This window comes from Lates calcarifer, linkage group LG6, assembly GCF_001640805.2.
Source record: "Lates calcarifer isolate ASB-BC8 linkage group LG6, TLL_Latcal_v3, whole genome shotgun sequence".
Lineage (NCBI taxonomy): Eukaryota > Metazoa > Chordata > Actinopteri > Centropomidae > Lates > Lates calcarifer.
The window spans coordinates 26,059,342-26,076,429 of record NC_066838.1 but is presented as its reverse complement, the minus strand read 5'-3'; the positions used below and the strand labels follow the sequence as shown (position 1 = coordinate 26,076,429).

At 44.3% G+C, this 17,088-nt stretch overlaps 1 protein-coding gene across 8 annotated transcripts in view; it reads left to right on the top strand.

The window, feature by feature from the left end:
* Window positions 1-17,088, top strand: part of LOC108873295 (neural cell adhesion molecule L1) — a 46,330-nt gene that overhangs the window by 15,261 nt on the left and 13,981 nt on the right. For 4 of the 8 annotated variants that reach the window (XM_051071477.1, XM_018661476.2, XM_051071476.1 and 1 more), the window contains 11 exons: window positions 5,311-5,730; window positions 7,230-7,244; window positions 9,321-9,423; window positions 10,187-10,356; window positions 11,605-11,727; window positions 12,188-12,358; window positions 13,006-13,126; window positions 13,839-14,023; window positions 14,960-15,091; window positions 16,201-16,344; window positions 16,442-16,553. In XM_051071477.1, the coding sequence (XP_050927434.1) occupies window positions 5,583-5,730; window positions 7,230-7,244; window positions 9,321-9,423; window positions 10,187-10,356; window positions 11,605-11,727; window positions 12,188-12,358; window positions 13,006-13,126; window positions 13,839-14,023; window positions 14,960-15,091; window positions 16,201-16,344; window positions 16,442-16,553 (1,424 nt within the window). In that variant the 5' untranslated portion in view covers window positions 5,311-5,582. Of the gene's footprint in view, window positions 1-4; window positions 282-5,310; window positions 5,731-7,229; window positions 7,245-8,014; window positions 8,362-8,437; window positions 8,542-9,320; window positions 9,424-10,186; window positions 10,357-11,604; window positions 11,728-12,187; window positions 12,359-13,005; window positions 13,127-13,838; window positions 14,024-14,959; window positions 15,092-16,200; window positions 16,345-16,441; window positions 16,554-17,088 lie in introns of those variants that run through there. The other 4 variants (XM_051071478.1, XM_051071479.1, XM_051071480.1 and 1 more) reach the window with 4 other exon arrangements.

The following is a 17,088-nucleotide window of genomic DNA, read 5'->3' as shown; positions in this document are numbered from 1 at the left end:
TGTGTGTGTGTGTCCTTGCATTCATCGAGTTGAGGTCATTCACCAAAATTATGGGAGCTGACGATGACATCAGAGGGTGACTGGTGCGTTACACTGTCATGAAGCAGAGGAAGAAGAAACAAGAAGCCGGAGTGTGTCAGTTACCAGAAAGATAGCTTCGAACTGTCGGACACACTGAATGCTGGGAAGTGAATGTGGTGAAATCACAGCTCATATTTGGACGATGAACCATCCAGCTGCAGTGGGCATCCAGGCACGAGGACGACACACTGACTGCAGATGTGAGAAAGACCAGATTTTAGTGTCACTTTCACCAGAAACAAAATGTTCATTGTTACCACGATATAAAGGGTCATTTTCCAGACGGCTGTGAATCAGTTTCTGAAGATATAAAATACATTCTTGTCGCTCCGTTGCAATGTTTTTGTTGCCAAGAATTTAAAATAACCCAGATACTGCCTGCAACAGAGAGTTGAGAGTTAGACAGAGGACAGACAGTCAGATGAAGGTGCATTATGGGAAATGTAGGATCCAGTGTTTTTGTTTGTTTATGTTAATTTTGTTTTTACGGGAACATGTTTAAGAGTAAGAGGAGCTACATCTGTGTACTGCAGACATGTCAGAGAGAGAGAGAAGGAATGTTTGATGAAACATGTCGTCACTGAACATTTGGGAGATTCATTCAGTGGAAACGTTTCCTGCTTATGTTAATAATCGTATATGAAGAGTCAGTGAGTGAATTGATGGTGAATAAATGTGATTTCTTTCACGCGCTCACATCATCTCCCTGCTGTTCACTCAGACAGAGACACGTTTAACTCAGTGGTGCTTTATTAAAATGACAGTTTTATTACATATTCATGAGGCCTGATGTGAAGGACATCAGCAGTGTGATCTACACACACACACACACACACACACACATGAATTTAGATGAAATCACCTATAGGTTGCTCACCCCGCCTCTTTGCTCCAGGCTGTAGCATGGTCAGCATTCTTTTGTGTGTGTGTGTGTGTGTGTGTGTGTGTGTGTGGTAGTAGTAAATGTGAGCTGTGTAATGAATAATGAATTCAGGTGAATTTAGGTTACACGGCTAACAGGGAGGGACGGACTGGGAATAGCTCTTTCTCTCCTCATCTTCTTGTGTGTGTGTGTGTGTGTGTGTGTGTGTGTGTGTGTGTGTGTGTGTGTGTGTGTATTGAGATGGAGGTATCCTCTTCCCTCCCTCACTCTTTTGCCTTTGCTTAATCTCTCCATCCACACTTCCCACTTCTTTCCTTCAGATCGGAATCTATCAATGAATTAATTTCTCGCTCTGTCGCGCTCCGTCCGTCCACCTGCACCCCCCACGCCCCCTCCCTCGTCTTTACTCAATGAACCCTGCCCCCCCCCGTGCTTCAGGCCTCCCTGTAGACCGTCCCACCTGCACCCGCCCCTGCCTCCCCTCCTCCTCCCACACCTCCCCTCAGGCCTCCCAGTGGACTGGCTGGTCCACCTGCCTCTGCCCTCTAAAGCCCCTCAGGTTCTGTGGGACGGCTCAGGACCCTGGAGGAGGGGGCGGGGGGGGGGGGGCACAAAGAGGAAATTGGTACAGTATGTTTAATGTTAACTGGTACAGAACGGAAATGTGGCTGCCCACAGGCTCTGAACCGGCTCCATACAGCTGTCTGAGAGATTTACAGCCTGTATTTCATCGGACGTGAAAGAAATTGTTCGTGCCAATGACACAGCTAAACCTCATGCTGCGTTCAGGGTCCAGCTCAAAAAAACACACTCATGATTGCTCTATTAACACATAAACAACACATTTCAAAAGTCTGCAACAGAAAAGGGCTCATTAATTCTGTTTGTGGACCCCAGCTGTAAAATCTGCTTTAAATACAATGGAGTTTCCTACGCTCTGTGATTGATGTGGAGAGGACTTATTATACAGCACCACCAGGTGGTCTGCATGGATCCCTGTTTTAACACAGTTTGTTCATAAGAGTTAAATCTCTGTGCGATTTAATTGACTACAAACATATGTTATATAATAATTATAATAATAAGTAATGTAACTGCCTCAGCACTGATTCACTGACTTTGAACATGCTTTAAGATGATGCACAAAAACCAGACCAGGTTTCAGATGTTTTCCCGTCTTAAACAGTGTCTGCAGTCTACCTTTAAAACTGCAGGTACGACCTCCACCAATCACAGGGTAGAGCATTAGTCTCTATGAAGCCTGAGACAAAGTGTCCACAAATAATTTATATCTCTTCCATATGTTGTTTTCTGCAATAGACCTAGGTTTATTAATCGATTAATTGACAAATCATCTCAGTGCTACAGCTTTTATCTCTCCACCTCCAGCAGACAGAGAGGTCTGTGAGATCCTGAACAATGAGAAATAAAGCCAGTGTCAACAGAACACAAGGGTTAAAACATGAGTCTTTAACTTGCAGCACTAATAGGATTTGAAAACTCTTCCTGCACATCACTGATCTCTAAATCCTAAATGGACTTTCCAGCTCTCTGATGGCTCTGATTCAATTCGAGAGGCCGTAATGTGTCACGTTCCCGCAATGACAAAGGGCCGATGAAAAGCGAACAACGCTGCACGTTAAGTGTCATTGTGGAGGATTCTCTGTCAGCAGAGGTCAAGGATGTTTAAGCTGCAACCTCAACAAAGACGCAGCGACACACTCCATGTCTGAAAAGACGACGAGCCGCCACTGTGTGTCTGTAGATTAAGACTTAATTCATTAATGAGCCCCGGCCCTCCCCCCTCCTTAACGCAGCACCACAGTAGGAGGTCCATGAATATTTAAATTGAAGGAAGTCCACATGAATAACCTCACAAACCAGAAGCAGTGTGTATACTGTCACCAAGAGCAAGGCAGATATTATCACTAGAACTGAGGCATGCTGGGACATTTACATCATCACCCATCATTTATTATCTGCACGTCTGTTTACCCTCACTGCATCAGGGAACTCCTGCTGCTGGTCGTCATCTTTTCCCCATTAGCATCCAACACACACACACACACACACACACACACACACACCCTATATCCCACTGTTCTGTTTGGGTCATTTATTTCGTAAATAAGCCTGGCAGGTAACAGCAGCCCTAAGGGCCTGGGGCAGGTGTGTGTTCATATGTGTGTGTGTGTTTAAGTGACTGTGAAGCAGGACAGATGTGTGTGTGTGTGTGTGTGTGTGTGTGAGAGAGAGAGAGAGAGAGAGAGAGAGAGAGTCAAGAGTCATAATTGACAACAACAGCAGACTAGATGGGTGAGGATCTGACAACAATAGGAGCTGAAATGGAGGTCATGTATGTTTCCTGTCTATTTGTGTGTGTGTGTGTGTGTGTGTGTGTGTGTGTGTGTATGTGTGTGTGTGTGTGTGTGACTGAGAGAGAGAGAGAGAGAGATGTGTGTGTTGGGGACAGGTTGCGTAATTATGAGTTATAGGAGGGGGTCTACATTAGCCAGCTGTCACTCCTTGCCCCTCACCCAGTGTGTGTGTGTGTGTGTGTGTGTGTGTGTGTGTGTGTGTGTGTGTGTGTGTGTGTGTGTTATAAGGCAGGCCTTGGCGCAGGACTCCGGGCAGTTACACTCAGAGACTGATAAGTTATGACGCCTCCTGTAGCCTCCTCTGCCCTTTTTGTCTCGTCTCATTTCAGTGACTCCTGTGTGTCAGTGTGGAGTCACCACAGTCCCAGACCCAGTTCAGTGTCGTCAGATTTTAAATTTCTAATTTTCAGAAGCTGCTCGCAACATTAATGAAGGAAGTCGTACTTCGAACAACCAGCTGCTGTGAAGTCTGATGCCACAGTTGGTTCGATCTACCCCTTTGGTTCAGGCTGAAATATGTCAACAGCTTTTGGATAGATTACTATGAACGTTTGTACACACATTCCTGGTCTACAGAGGATGAACCCCACTGTCTTTGGGAGTTCCCAGATGTTTCATGCTGGGCCACCATTAGCGTGACATCTTGACAGCTTGACATCATCATTAAAATTGGTTTCACACATTCATGTCCCCCTCAGGATGAACCAAATCTTTATTTTTCCTGACGATATCTGCTCAGGATGTTTTTTATGGTTCTGTTTAAGCAGTCACAGAAAAAGATGGCAGTTAGTGGGCGACATCGTTCCCTCACCCTGCTTTTTTTAGAAGCTCACAACAAACTTCTTGCAGGAATCCAAACTCTGGTGTTAAAGTCCTGCACTCTGTAGATCCTCCATACAAATCACTATAACTTGCACTAGTTGTCCAGGAGACATTTCCAGGGAGCATAATTCAGGCAGCTATTACATTTCCCTGCAAAATGGAAATGGCAAAATACATTAGAGACATGTAAATGTCATTTTTAGAAGACAAAACTCCAACAATGTTGTGGCTCTGAGGACGGAGAATCTCTCTTTAGAGGGATCTCCTCTCCTCTTGCATTCATTTCATCCCTGTTTTGTTTCATAAGCGTGCTCCCATAAATGGAGCCACCGCCTGATTTCAAGAGCTTTGAAGTGCCACAGTCAGTTATTTTTAGAGCAGCTGTGAGTTTTTAAAAGTGCAGAGTGGATTGTGAAACCTTTAAGATCAGCCCAGATCAGCGTGTAATCCCCTCACTTCAAGACAAATGACCAAACTTGGAGGTTGTGAGGTTTTGGCCTGCGTGACCAGGCGGCGATATGAGGGAACAAAAGGCAGAAAGTCTGATCCATCTGCGTCTGCTTTCACCGCCGCCACCCCCACCCCCTCCCTCAACACTCCTGCTGTCACGGGTCAGTGTTCAGTCACCAGGCAGGGACAAAAGAGAAGATGTTTAGATGAATGGAAATGAAGCTGATGTGGCAGAAACACACACACACACACAATCTGTCTTTGTAATGTCATTAGTAGAGAAGATGTTTCCTGCTGCTTTGATCTGATCTCGTCTTTATCAGATGACCTGATCCCTTCGTCTTTGATACACACACACACACACGTACAAACACAGGCATCCATTGTGTTGAATTTTTTGGGGGATGTTTAAATATTTAAATTAATTTTAACATCACACACCCTGGAGTTAATTATGATTTTTTTATTTGTAGGTCAGCATTAAGTCAAATTTCCCCGTTGGAATATATTAATATTTGTCTTGTTCTGAGATGATTTATGTTTGGTGAAATTAATGATCTCTTTGCTTTCTTTTCTTCCCTCTCCCTGTCCTGTGCACCCTCCCTTCCTCCCCCCTCATCCCTCCTTTGTTCTCGGGGTCATCCCCCCTCCCTCTCCTCTCTCCCCCTTCCTCTTCTTCTTCTTCTTCTTCCACAGTCGGCAGCCGGAGAGAGGACTGTGGACCTGACAGGCAGAGACACAGAGCCTCATTCACAGACTCACGTTGGACTGTGAAAGCAACACACACCCACCAACTTAAAACACACCGTTGTTTACCCGTCTCCGCTCTCCAGAGGGTCTGGGAGGTCCCTGGAGTGTGTGTGTGGTTGGGTGTATAAGCTGGGAGGGTGTGTGTGTGTGAGTGTGTGTTTTTTATGTGTTGATGAATGTGTGGGTGTGTTGCATCACTTTTGATGGGACTTTGAGAGATGTGTGTGTCACAGCGTCGGTGGATGGGCTATAGGGGGCCGTGCTCCTCCGCCCTCCCCCCCATCCTCCTCCTCCTCCTCCTCCCTCTGTCCTTCCTCTCCTCCACGCCTCCGTTCGCTCAGGGAGCCATCCACATCCCCAAAGACTGTGAGTACTCCTCCACTGTAAACACCTCTCAGTGGGAGGAAGTGTTTCTCCCCGCTCTGCGTTCCTATTTCAAGTTTTCACACGATTTCCTCAGTACATCAGGACACCTGACACACTCTCACCTGACACACTCTCACCTGACACACATTCACCTGACACACTCTCACCTGACACACACTCACCTGACACACTCTCCTGGATCATGTAAATTACAGGTTTATGTTGTGTCCACCAGTCAGCCAGGGGTGAGAATAGGAGTGATGTGTAGAGAGTAAAATCACAACAGACTTTTAGCTTTGATCCAATGTTAGCGGCAGACATAAGCTGAGACTTTTAAGCTCCGTGATTGGATGTTTCTTGTTAAAATGCATCTTGGGAGTCATGGCTGACTTCTCACATTAATATTTGTTCATCTTCAGCCAGGATAGTTTTGACCTGATCATATCTGTCAAGTGCTCCAACTGTCAGTCCTGTAAAACACTGTCTCTGAGAAAATGAATGGGACGTTTACTTCTCTCACTCGGCAACTCTAAAACATTCACACTGTGGTCAGAGGTTTAATATTACAGCTGTAAAGACACAGTATGGACTCTTTCTTTATGTCATACTGCTTCTGTGACACTTGGCCTAATGCAGATACACAAATACACACTAATACACACACAGTGCATTTGTAAGTGTATATTCTAATTGAAATGAGTGTATCTGGCTCCTGATAGTAACTTTAACCACGACCTGCTCTGTTAAAATATAAAAGGAATTAAATTCCAGTTGATCCTTTCACTAATTATCTGTGTTTGCTCTGGTCAAATGTGTCTTAACTACGACACATCTAATATCTCAACACATTCACATAAGCACAAACATAAACACACTTATCCACACAATCAGGTTAGAATGACCCCTCACCCCGAAGGTTAAGTTCAAAGGTCAGCAGGCTTAGCCACGATGGTCCCAGAGGAGAGGGAGAGGTGGATGAGAGGAGGAGTCGGGTTCAGTTTGACCTCCAGCCAACGACCTTCTCCTTCTGGGTGTGGCAGAGAGAGAGGAAGACGTGGAGGAGAGGAGGAGAGAGAGAAGAGAGGATGTAAATGAGAATAGAAGAGAGGGATGGAGAAGGACGGGGACGGTGAAGAGATGAGCAGAGGAGGAGAGGAGAAAGAAAAATTAGAGGAGGGAAGGGTGGAGACAGAGACACAACGGCAAAAAAAAAAAAAAAAAAAAGATGGAGAGAGGAAAGATGTAAATTGATCCGGGACGCCAGTGAGTCTGAGCCAGAAAACTGAGAGGGAGGCAAATCCTTCAGACGAGTTATTATAATGTCAACCTCATTTCTAATCAAGTAAAATGAATTAATATGCTGCAGCTCTGAAAAGTGTCTTAACATCAGCGTCTTCAGCTCATGTCTGAGTGTGTGTGAGTGTACAGCGTTTTAAACCTGCTCTTGTCTAAGTGTTTCCTCTCTGCTCTCTCTTCACTGCTTTCTCATGGACAAACAGATAAAGTGCATAACAGTAAGTGACCTTCCTTGTTGTGAAGATGTGTGTGTGAACTTGTGTGTGATGGCTCTTCACCGCTTACGTCACCGACACTTCAATCCCACAAACCTGCCGTGCAGACGATGGAGGCCGTCAGTCCAATCTGTCGCACTGTTGCTGCTTTACTGCTGACTGTTTGTCCTCCATCCTCCCTCCCTGCAGCCCTGCAGTCACATACAGCCGACACTGAAACCCCATTCACCACTACTTTTCTTGATTTCATGCGTCAGCTGGGCGACTTTTGGAGAAATAGACTCTCACAGCAAATCATTCCTTTGCTGAGACCAGTCCATGAAAACCAGCCGACACTGCAAGTTAAAAATAAGCCATGTTTTAGCTTGGCCACGATGGGTTTTCTCAGTTAGAATGTCATAAAGGTTGCATTGATTATTTATCAAATCCCTCATCTCAAATACAAAAATTAAATCAAAACAATAGTTGAACATTTTTCCTTCTTGCTGAGGGTTAGATAAAAATAAATCTGTCTCGTGTTTATACAGAAAATATGAAGCTACAGTCTGAAAACACAGCTTTGTCCAAAGGTCATAGAAACCACACCAGCACTCCTACATTTCAGTAACTGTTATTTATTGCTTGTTTAATCCATACAACAAGGAAATGAAAGGTCACCTGTTCCACCTGCAAACAGTAAAATAATACATAGATTATTTTTGCAGTGCTGTGTGTGAATGTCTGACTAAAACACTGAAATGTGCTTATCACAGTCTGCAGCCTGGCTGTGGTTTCCTACTTTTCTGTCAGACTTTGAACAAGCTCGCTCATTTTCCCTCAGTCAGGCACTTAGAGCAGGATGTGGCTGCACTCCATTATATGCTGTTTATTTGCTTTGCAGGTTTGACTGTAATCATTAAATATAATCTATAAATTCAATATCTGATATGAATTATTTAGCCCCTCTGACAACTTTGCAATAAGCCCAGCAAATTTCAAGAGATGGAGAAAACCTGCAGAGACAAATGTCCTCAGTTCAGACAGGAAGAGACCATTCAGTTCAATGAGGATCCAGATACTGTTCAGACCTCACCTGGGCCTCATGGTGACTCAGCCTGGAGCTATCTGCTGTTACCAGCAGGTATGTAGCCCAGCTAATTAGTCCAAAAACAAAATAAGGTTTGCTTTTTAAGATGTGTCCACTCACTGAGTCAGCTGTAATACATGAACACACAATGTTCCTGCTGAGAGCGAGCGAGGAGAGAGGTCTTAGCAGTTAGCTAAAAATAATGGAGAAACACTTGACTAGCTAACTGTCTGGGTACGTGTGAAAGATAAACAGTTAGCTAAAAGGAAATGGTTTAACTGGACAGCTCGTTAAAAGGAAAAGGAAATGGAAAAACACTTTATCGCTGATAAAAGTAGGATAAACGGTCAGCTAGAAGTTTGATTTGATAGACAGCAAATGCTACAAACAAAACGTTAGCATAGTTAGCTAAAAGGTGGTTCAACTAGTAGATAGCTAGTCAAAAGTAATGGATAAACAGTTACAGGCTAACTAGCTGGACAGTGTAAAGAATAGACGGTTAAATGGTTAGCTAAAAGTAAACTGTTGAACTCAAAGTAATGGTTAAACCGTTGAAAAATGTTGCGTATTATGCTAAACAGTTAAGGAAGTTAGCTAAATGTCTAAACGGTTAGGTAAGAGTAAACGGTTAAAATAGAAACAGTTAAAAGGAACGGACAAAGTGTTTAAATAGAAATGTAGTGGATTACACTCTGATTTCAACAGTTAGCTAATGGATAAACGGTTGAAATAGAAACAGCTAAAAGTAATGGATTAATGTTTGAACATTAATCTTCTGCCACGTCTCCAAGTTGCTGTAATGAGAATGCAAACTAATAAAGTTGTTAAATAACGTCCAGTTTGAAATCATTTGGAGATAAAGGATGGTGTCAGTGAAGGGATATTCATATGTCAGATCAATGGAAGTCTGACCTGCTAAAGAAAAACACTTTTGTATTTGCTTGCCTGAATTGAATGGGAATTACTGTACATTTCCTTACTGTGTGTGTGTGTGTGTGTGTGTGTGTGTTTAGTGTCACAGCCTCCAGTGCTGACAGTGATGCCGACATCGCTCACTGCCTTTTCTCGAGAGGACTTCTCTCTGCCCTGTGAGGCCTCCGGAGTCCCAACACCCACGTATGTACAGCAGCAAGACCTGTTTCATTCACCCAACGTGTGTGTGTGTGTGTGTGTGTGTGTGTGCAACAAAGTGGACATAATAGACAAACAAGACATATGTATGTGTCTGGCTGTTTGTCCACTTCCTCCCTCTGGCCTTTCTGTTGGCATGGCGATAAATGCTCCTCTAATTAAATCCCAGCAATAACAAAATCATCTCTCTTCCTTCCCATTTCTCTGTGTCTTTTCTTTCCCTCCCACTCCTCCCTGCCTGCCCTCTCTGACCTCCATCCTCTCTCTACCTCAAACTTGGACTTTTATTATTTTAAAGAGTCAGGCTGGTGATGTTCTGTGTTTTTGTTACTGTTCCCACATTCTAGGAAAAGACCGAAACCAGCGATGTATTAGTCCGTCTCTTGATACTATCTGAATTCCCTACTTTGTTTTTCTGCTTCATTGGTTCCTACTGAAGGTGTACGTTTTTAAAAACACCTCACAAATCTAGTTTTATCATTAAAAGGAGCTTCGTATTTTCCCAAAACTCCTGCTTGCTGTAGTTTTCTCCTGCTAGTGTAACAGTGAGCAGCTTCTAAGGCTAAAACAAGATATTTTTGACCCATTTTTAGATATTTACATCTTCAGCAGGGTCCAGTGGGCTCCAGTCAGGACCAACACGTCATCTGTTGGTGTATATTTAATCCTTTGTGGTGTTGTGTTAGGTATCTAGGCCATCATACTGACACTGTTGATGTGGTGAAAAACGTTCCCCTCCTCTCTCCAGTTTCCGCTGGATAAAGGACGGAGAGGCGTTTGGGCCGGAGCGTGAAGGACTGGGGACACTGCTAGCCGAAGAGGATGACTCCCTCGACTCGTATGAAGGCCTGTACCGTTGCTATGCTTCCAACGCCCTGGGGACCGCCATGACACAAACCATACAAGTCATCGTGGAGCGTGAGTACACACACATGTACACACAAACAGGGCTGCTGTACAACACATGCTGATTCACAGATGACTGAAATGTTATGAAGGATGTACAGTAAGACACACACACACTTCCCTCTCTGTCTAGCTCTTCTCCTCTCTCCCACACACACACACACACACATAAACACTTCAGTGACTCAGGGAGGTTGACTGGGGCCACCTGTTCTGCTCGCTCATCTCTTGTTACCGTGGCAACCATTTCCTGGAGACCGAGCAGTGACGTCACTCTGTCGGGAGGAGGGTGCACGGGGGTTGCCAAGCAGGAGGCGTTGCTGGGAAATCAACGTTTCACCTGACGGTGCTCGTCCTCCGATAAACGCTCACTGGTCAGAGCAGAGAATCGATAGAAGAAGTTAAGGAGAGCAGCGTCGTATCAGCTGCATGTCATCATTTCTAAAATAAAATAAAAACTAGTTTTGTCCCCATCGCTTTTACAGTTTCAGTTCGATTTTGTCCTCAGCCACAAACTCATCACAGAGCAGATGAATTGATAAAAATATTGACCTCCTCCTCTGAGTCTGGAGAATTTGGGACTGTTTGCAACCTGAGAACCTTTCTCTCCTCAAGAAAAAAACAGTTTTAATCTAGGTTTTTATTTACAGCTTGAGATGTCTGGGCAGTGCAGTTACGGTCAGAGTTGTTTGAGGTAAAGATGGCAAACACATAAAAATGTTATTTATATACATATATGTATTTAAATGCAGGGCACAGTTGTTGCCACTTGAAACAGAGGGAATACTGGACTGAGATTCATCAGGTGGAGACAGACACCACCCCAGATGAATGATAATTTCCTATATATCAAAGAATCAATGAATGCAGGGTTAAGGCAGGTTTGTGAACTGTACGCTCTCCTCTCTTCTACCATTAGTATCGCTGCCATCTCCTTTGCTCAGCAGTGAAGCAGTAACTGCTGTGTGCAGTGTACAGTATGAAACCAACCTCTGTGCTCAGAGAGCTCGGTGTTAGCAGCCTCTGCTGAAATAGAACTGAGAGAGGAGCACTGACTCATTGCAGAGTCTCTGCAGCAGCTACTGCTTCCTGAACACAACTGTTACAGAGAATGCTGTGAACACAACTGTTGTGTTTAAAGAGCAGAAGGTCATCCTGCCAGAAAAGGCTGCAGTGAGATTCAGTTTAGTGTCCTGATGCTTAGATGATGTGTGTTGTACTCAAAGTTCTGCACCAACAATCTGTTGCTTTGTGTTCCAGCTCAACCGGTTCTTCTGAAACAACAGAAAGTACATAAAGAAGCGTACGAGGGAGACAGCATGGTCCTGAAGTGTAACCCTCCGCAGAGCTCGACTCCCCCGCACATCCACTGGATGGACAAGAGTGAGTCTGTCTTTCATCTCGTCTTTGTGTCTTCTGTCTGGTTAATTAGCTGCAGTTCCATGTGACTGGCAGACATTTTGTTTCTGGCAGTTGTCCAGTCTGTCCCTAAAATCTCAGCAGCATCATTTCAGCTGAGAGCCCTGATGGAGAGATTTGCATGGCTGCACTGCATTGCAGAGCATTTCCACTCAAACTAATGAATGCAGCGCTGCCAGCTGATGTTTCTGGACTCTTTATATTTCTTTTTATCTTTCCTTTTCCTCCCTCTCTCTCTCCCACTCTCCCTGATGAAATAGTGCCTTTTAAGTTGTCGGTTTAGTTTAAGTCAGACTTGAAAGTCTTGGGAGTTCCCCTCAACTTGAAGCCTCTTAGACATATAGAAAAACAAATCTTTTGTTCTTCATACATGTAAAGTACTGTGCTTTGACTTTGCTGCTCTGTGTGTCTTGGTTTGTCTCAGAGATGGTGCACATCAAGCTGAGTGAAAGAGTGGTGGCCGGCCTGGACGGAAACCTGTACTTTTCTAATCTTCTGAAGAGCGACAGCAGAGACGACTACATCTGCAACGCCCAGTATGCAGCAGCCAGAACGATTCTCCCTGAGACTGCTGTAAAGCTCACTGTCAAGTCCAGTGAGTACGCACACAAACACAGGCTGCACACACCCATCAACACACTGAGAAAGATGATGAAGACTTAACGTACAGATCTCTGAAGAGCCATTGCAAATTATTTGTCTTATCAATGTGACGCACAGATTACAGAAGGAGCCGCCACAAGCCGTCAGAGCTGCTTCAGTGCTTCTTGCTCAGCCTTCGTCCTAAAGATATCCCCTGATTTAATGTTTGTAATGAGTACTATGTTCAGTCCAAATTCTCCCAGTTGAACTGTGATCTAGGCCTGGTCAGCATTTTTACACGTCACAGAGCGTAAAGAGGACGCACTCCGGCAAATCAGAGAAGATAAATTGTCAGAATCAGTGCAGTAGAAACAGAGATATCCTGACTTTTCCAAAAACAATGGATCCTAGTTGGTTTGCTTACTTCTTCTCTGCTTCAGTTTAGAGGTAAATCACCTGCTGTACTTCTTACTCCACTGCTTTAGTCACTCGTTATTTTGCAGGTGTTTTTTTCGCCGGACGACAACGATTCATGAGAAGGCAGCAACAAGGAAGAGAAATCACTTAAATCAAGTTTAGTGTGTATTCATTTCAAACCCTCTCTCTCTCTCTCTCTCTCTCTCTCTCTCTCTCTCTCTCTCTCTCTCTCTCTCTCTCCAGGTAATGATGTTGGTCGTGTTAGAAAACCTCACTTCTTTCGTCCCAGCGGCTCTCACCCTCACAGCACAGTGTTGGCCCTCAGGGATCAAAGTGTCACCCTAGAATGTATCCCCCATGGCCTGTAAGGATCTCACAGTGTATTTACGTAAACGTGTGTGTGTGTGTGGTCATTTGAATGTGTGTGCATATACACAGACCGTCCCTTCCTGTCTGCACTCTGTCATCTTCACACAGACGTCAAAAAGCTGAGTGGGTGTCTCCACCTGCTCCACCTGTGCTGCTCCACATGCATGAACCAAACCTAACCCAGCCCCTTTCGCCCAGTAAAAGGTGAAGGGTGAATATAGATCAGTGGGTGAGGTGGCTGAGAGTGTATCACAGTGACACATGACAATAACTGTTACTACTTGTACTGTTGTCTGGTGCAGAGTGAGGTGATGCAGATTCCACTCTGGAATCTTTTATTTATTTATATAGAAGATCCTGGTTCACACTCACTCACAGGTTTGCAACTAATCCTTTTTATTAAATCATTTAATCTCTCCTCTGTTTCATCGCTGTTTTGTGTTCGCTCTAATTATCCTTTTTCCCCTGAGAGTTCCGTCTCCATGGTGATAAATGGAGTGTCGTTATCATTTTTCCTTAACGATGAAGTAGGATATTACGCCGCTAACAAGATCATGTGTGTTCATTCAGCTCTAATTTCCTCCATATCGCTCTCCAGTCGATGGATCTCTTCCCATCGCTCTTCCCTCCCTCCGCCTGTCTCACAGTCACGTCTTTCTCTTTCTGCTTTCCCATTTCTTTTCTTCATGTCTCCTGTCTGTCTGCAGACCCACTCCAAAGGTGGAATGGAGGAAGAAGGACGGCAGCCTGGATAAAACAAGCGGCCAGCTGAGTAACTCCGACCGCTGGCTCAGCTTCGACAGTATCACCCTCAACGATCAGGGAGAGTATGAGTGCAGAGCCTTCAACATCCACGGGTCCATCACACACTCCTTCACTGTCACTGTGGAAGGTAGGCTGCACAACACACAACTACATCAGTGTTATGACATGTGAGTGTATAGGCTACAATTTGGTGAGTTAAGAGAATATTATAGATCCGAGACAGAAAGGTGTGACTGAGAGAAAAAGGTGCAGTTACAAATCCACCTGCTACTTCAGCACCACGGACAGCGCCATGGATTTATTGATACTCAGCAGCTCAGGGAGGTACTGATGTTTCTGAGCCATAGATTCTAACCTGACAAATCAGATAAGGGATCAATGAGTCAGGGAGACTAGACTGATATATTCAACTTAACAACCCCTCTGCCATTAGAGGAGGGAGAGGAGAGGGGGCAGGTTAACAGGAGGGAGTGGCTTCCTCCCCATTCCCCATCAGTTCACTTACTGTCTACTTTAAATGTTAAAAGGTGTAAACTGCAGTACTTGCATCATTAATACACTTAAGTAGAAAATCTGCATGATTAGAATAGCATTTTATTCTGTGCTGTTTAAATCACAAAACACGGTTGAGTATATTTATTTTTACAAACTTTAAAAAGATGCTGCAATGTGATTTTACTGCTTTCAACTATTACTGTTGATGCTTACGTACGTTTTATGATAATACTTATTTACTTTTGCCTTGTAAATATTTTTACAACACAATATTACAACTTTCACTTGAGTAAAGAGTCCAAATACTACTGCTAGTTTTCAGACACTAATCTTGATGTCACAACAGGAAGAGGACCAATAACTCAACTTCAACGATTTTGAGATTGTAAATCAACAGTGAGCTCGTAGGAATATATTAATTCTCTTTCTTTGTTTTTCACTGTAATGTCACTATCCCTCTTCACTCTCTTTCAAACATCTTGTTGATCGTATTGTAGAATAAGGAGATGTGTCTCTCCTGTCCTCAGGGACAGTGTTAAATTACAGTCGACTGTTTGTGTGTTTGTAGCGGCTCCTTACTGGGTGAAGGAGCCTCAGAGTCAGTTGTACGCTCCTGGAGAAACTGTACGACTGGACTGTCAGGCTGCAGGCATCCCGACCCCCATCATCACCTGGAGCATCAACGGTCAGCCACTCACAGGTACAGCCAGTCTTTAATGTTTCCTCTGTCTTATTTAAACCTTTATTGTGTGTTTAAAAAGTGATTTCTTGCTGAGCTTAATCATACACAGAGGAGTTATTTATTACTGTGTTTGCCTGTGTTGGCTGATGCCTCATTTAGTCCACATTTTAAACCTCATCAGCACTTTTTACAGTGAACTTTTCTTTTGGTTCACTGTGTCATTTTATTACATAAAGCTTGATGACCACATATAGATTTCAGGGAAGAGGAGCAACCATTTCCTGGCTCCAGGCGGTCCACTGTGTCTCCTCTACAACAGAGAGCCTCTTAAGATCAGATGAATATGGATGAGGATCTGGATACCGGTGTGGAGGTGGACTCTGAGAGAGGGGAGAGCAGAGAGAAGGAAGGAAGGAAGGAAGGAAGGAAGAGAGAAAGGAAGGACAGAAAAAAGAGGAAGGCAGGATCAAAGGAAGTCAAAGGAGGAAGAAAGGAAAAAGAAGAAAGAACAAAGAAAGAAATAAAAGAGGAAGGAAAGATGAAAAAGAGAGGAAGGAAGGGATGAGTGAAATCAAGGGAGGAAGGAGGGAGACAGAGAGAAGAAAGAAGGCAAGAAAAAAGGAAGGAGGAAAGTGAGGTAGAAAGAAAGATGTAAAGAAATAAAGGAATGAATATAAAAAGGAAGGACGGGGAAACAGAGAGGAAGGAAAGAAAAAAGGACGAAAGAAAGAAAGGATGGAGAAGAGAGAAAGAGGAAGGAAGGAAGAGAAGGAAACAAAGAGAGGAAGGAAGGAAGGAGGGAAAGAAAGAAAGTTAACCCTGCAATAAAAACATGATGAGGTGGAATAAAAGTAAAAAATGGCGGTGGATGAACTCGGCTGTTAAAGTGAGACAGGAAGCAGAGAGAGAGACAGAGGAGGTCAGAGCCTGTAACAGCTGCTGCTTCATCTGTTGGACAGCAGCTTCCTGGTTAAACATTTCTTTGTGTTGAGTCTGTGAAGAGTTTCTGTTTGACAAACTCACATCATCGTCTGATTGTTCAGGCTCCAAACTCCTGTGTTTAACCTCTTCGTCCCTCCCCCCTCTTCCTCCTCACCCTCCTCTCTCCTCCCCCCGCTGCTGTGTAGAAGTGGACGATGAGCCTCGTCGGAGTCTAACAACCGGTGCGTTGATACTGATGGACGTTGAGTTCGCTGACACCGCGGTGTATCAGTGCGAGGCCACCAACAGACACGGCTCCATCCTCCTCAACACCTACCTCTATGTCATCGGTACGTCTCTGTCCTCTCAGCCTGTTTAAGACACTGTATTCATCTAATATGTGACTGAATAATCACGACGTCTCTCTGCGTCCTTTGTGTCTGTCAGAGCTCCCTCCTCAGATCCTGTCCTCTGATGGAGTGGTGTACAGAGCCACTGAGGGCGGAAACATCAAGCTGCACTGTGAAGCCTTCGGTTCTCCACGACCACACGTCACATGGTGAGAGACACACTATTCAAACTCTGCTGTGTTTTTAAACCTGGGCCTTATTTTCCTATGGATCTGGGGTGTAAATGATTGATAGAGACAAAAATCTTTGGAGTTTCCTCGGCAACCGCGAACATCTGCTGCAATGCAATCCAACGTAGCAGTCGTCCATGGATAGGATGAAGAGTTAAGGTCACTATCAGACATCACTACCAGACTCCATTGACAAAAACAGGAATTTAAGGGAGCAGAACAGAGGAGCTGCTGCCTCAGTTTGTTAGGTTTTTGTGTTTATACTGAGAGAAGAACTAACATGTGGTTGGTTTGGGTCTCTCCTCAGGATGTGTTGACTGTAAAAATAACAATTAACATCATATTTTAAATCAGTACCTGTCTGGAATAATCAAAATGAATAACCACTGGAGGGTTTTCAGTGCCGGTCTTGGAGCCTGTGGTCTCTCCTTTGAATGGAGCGGCGCCCTCTGGTGGTTGCATTAACAAAAAGCACTCTGTAGATCAGAGTCCCAGGCAGGACCTGACCACACCC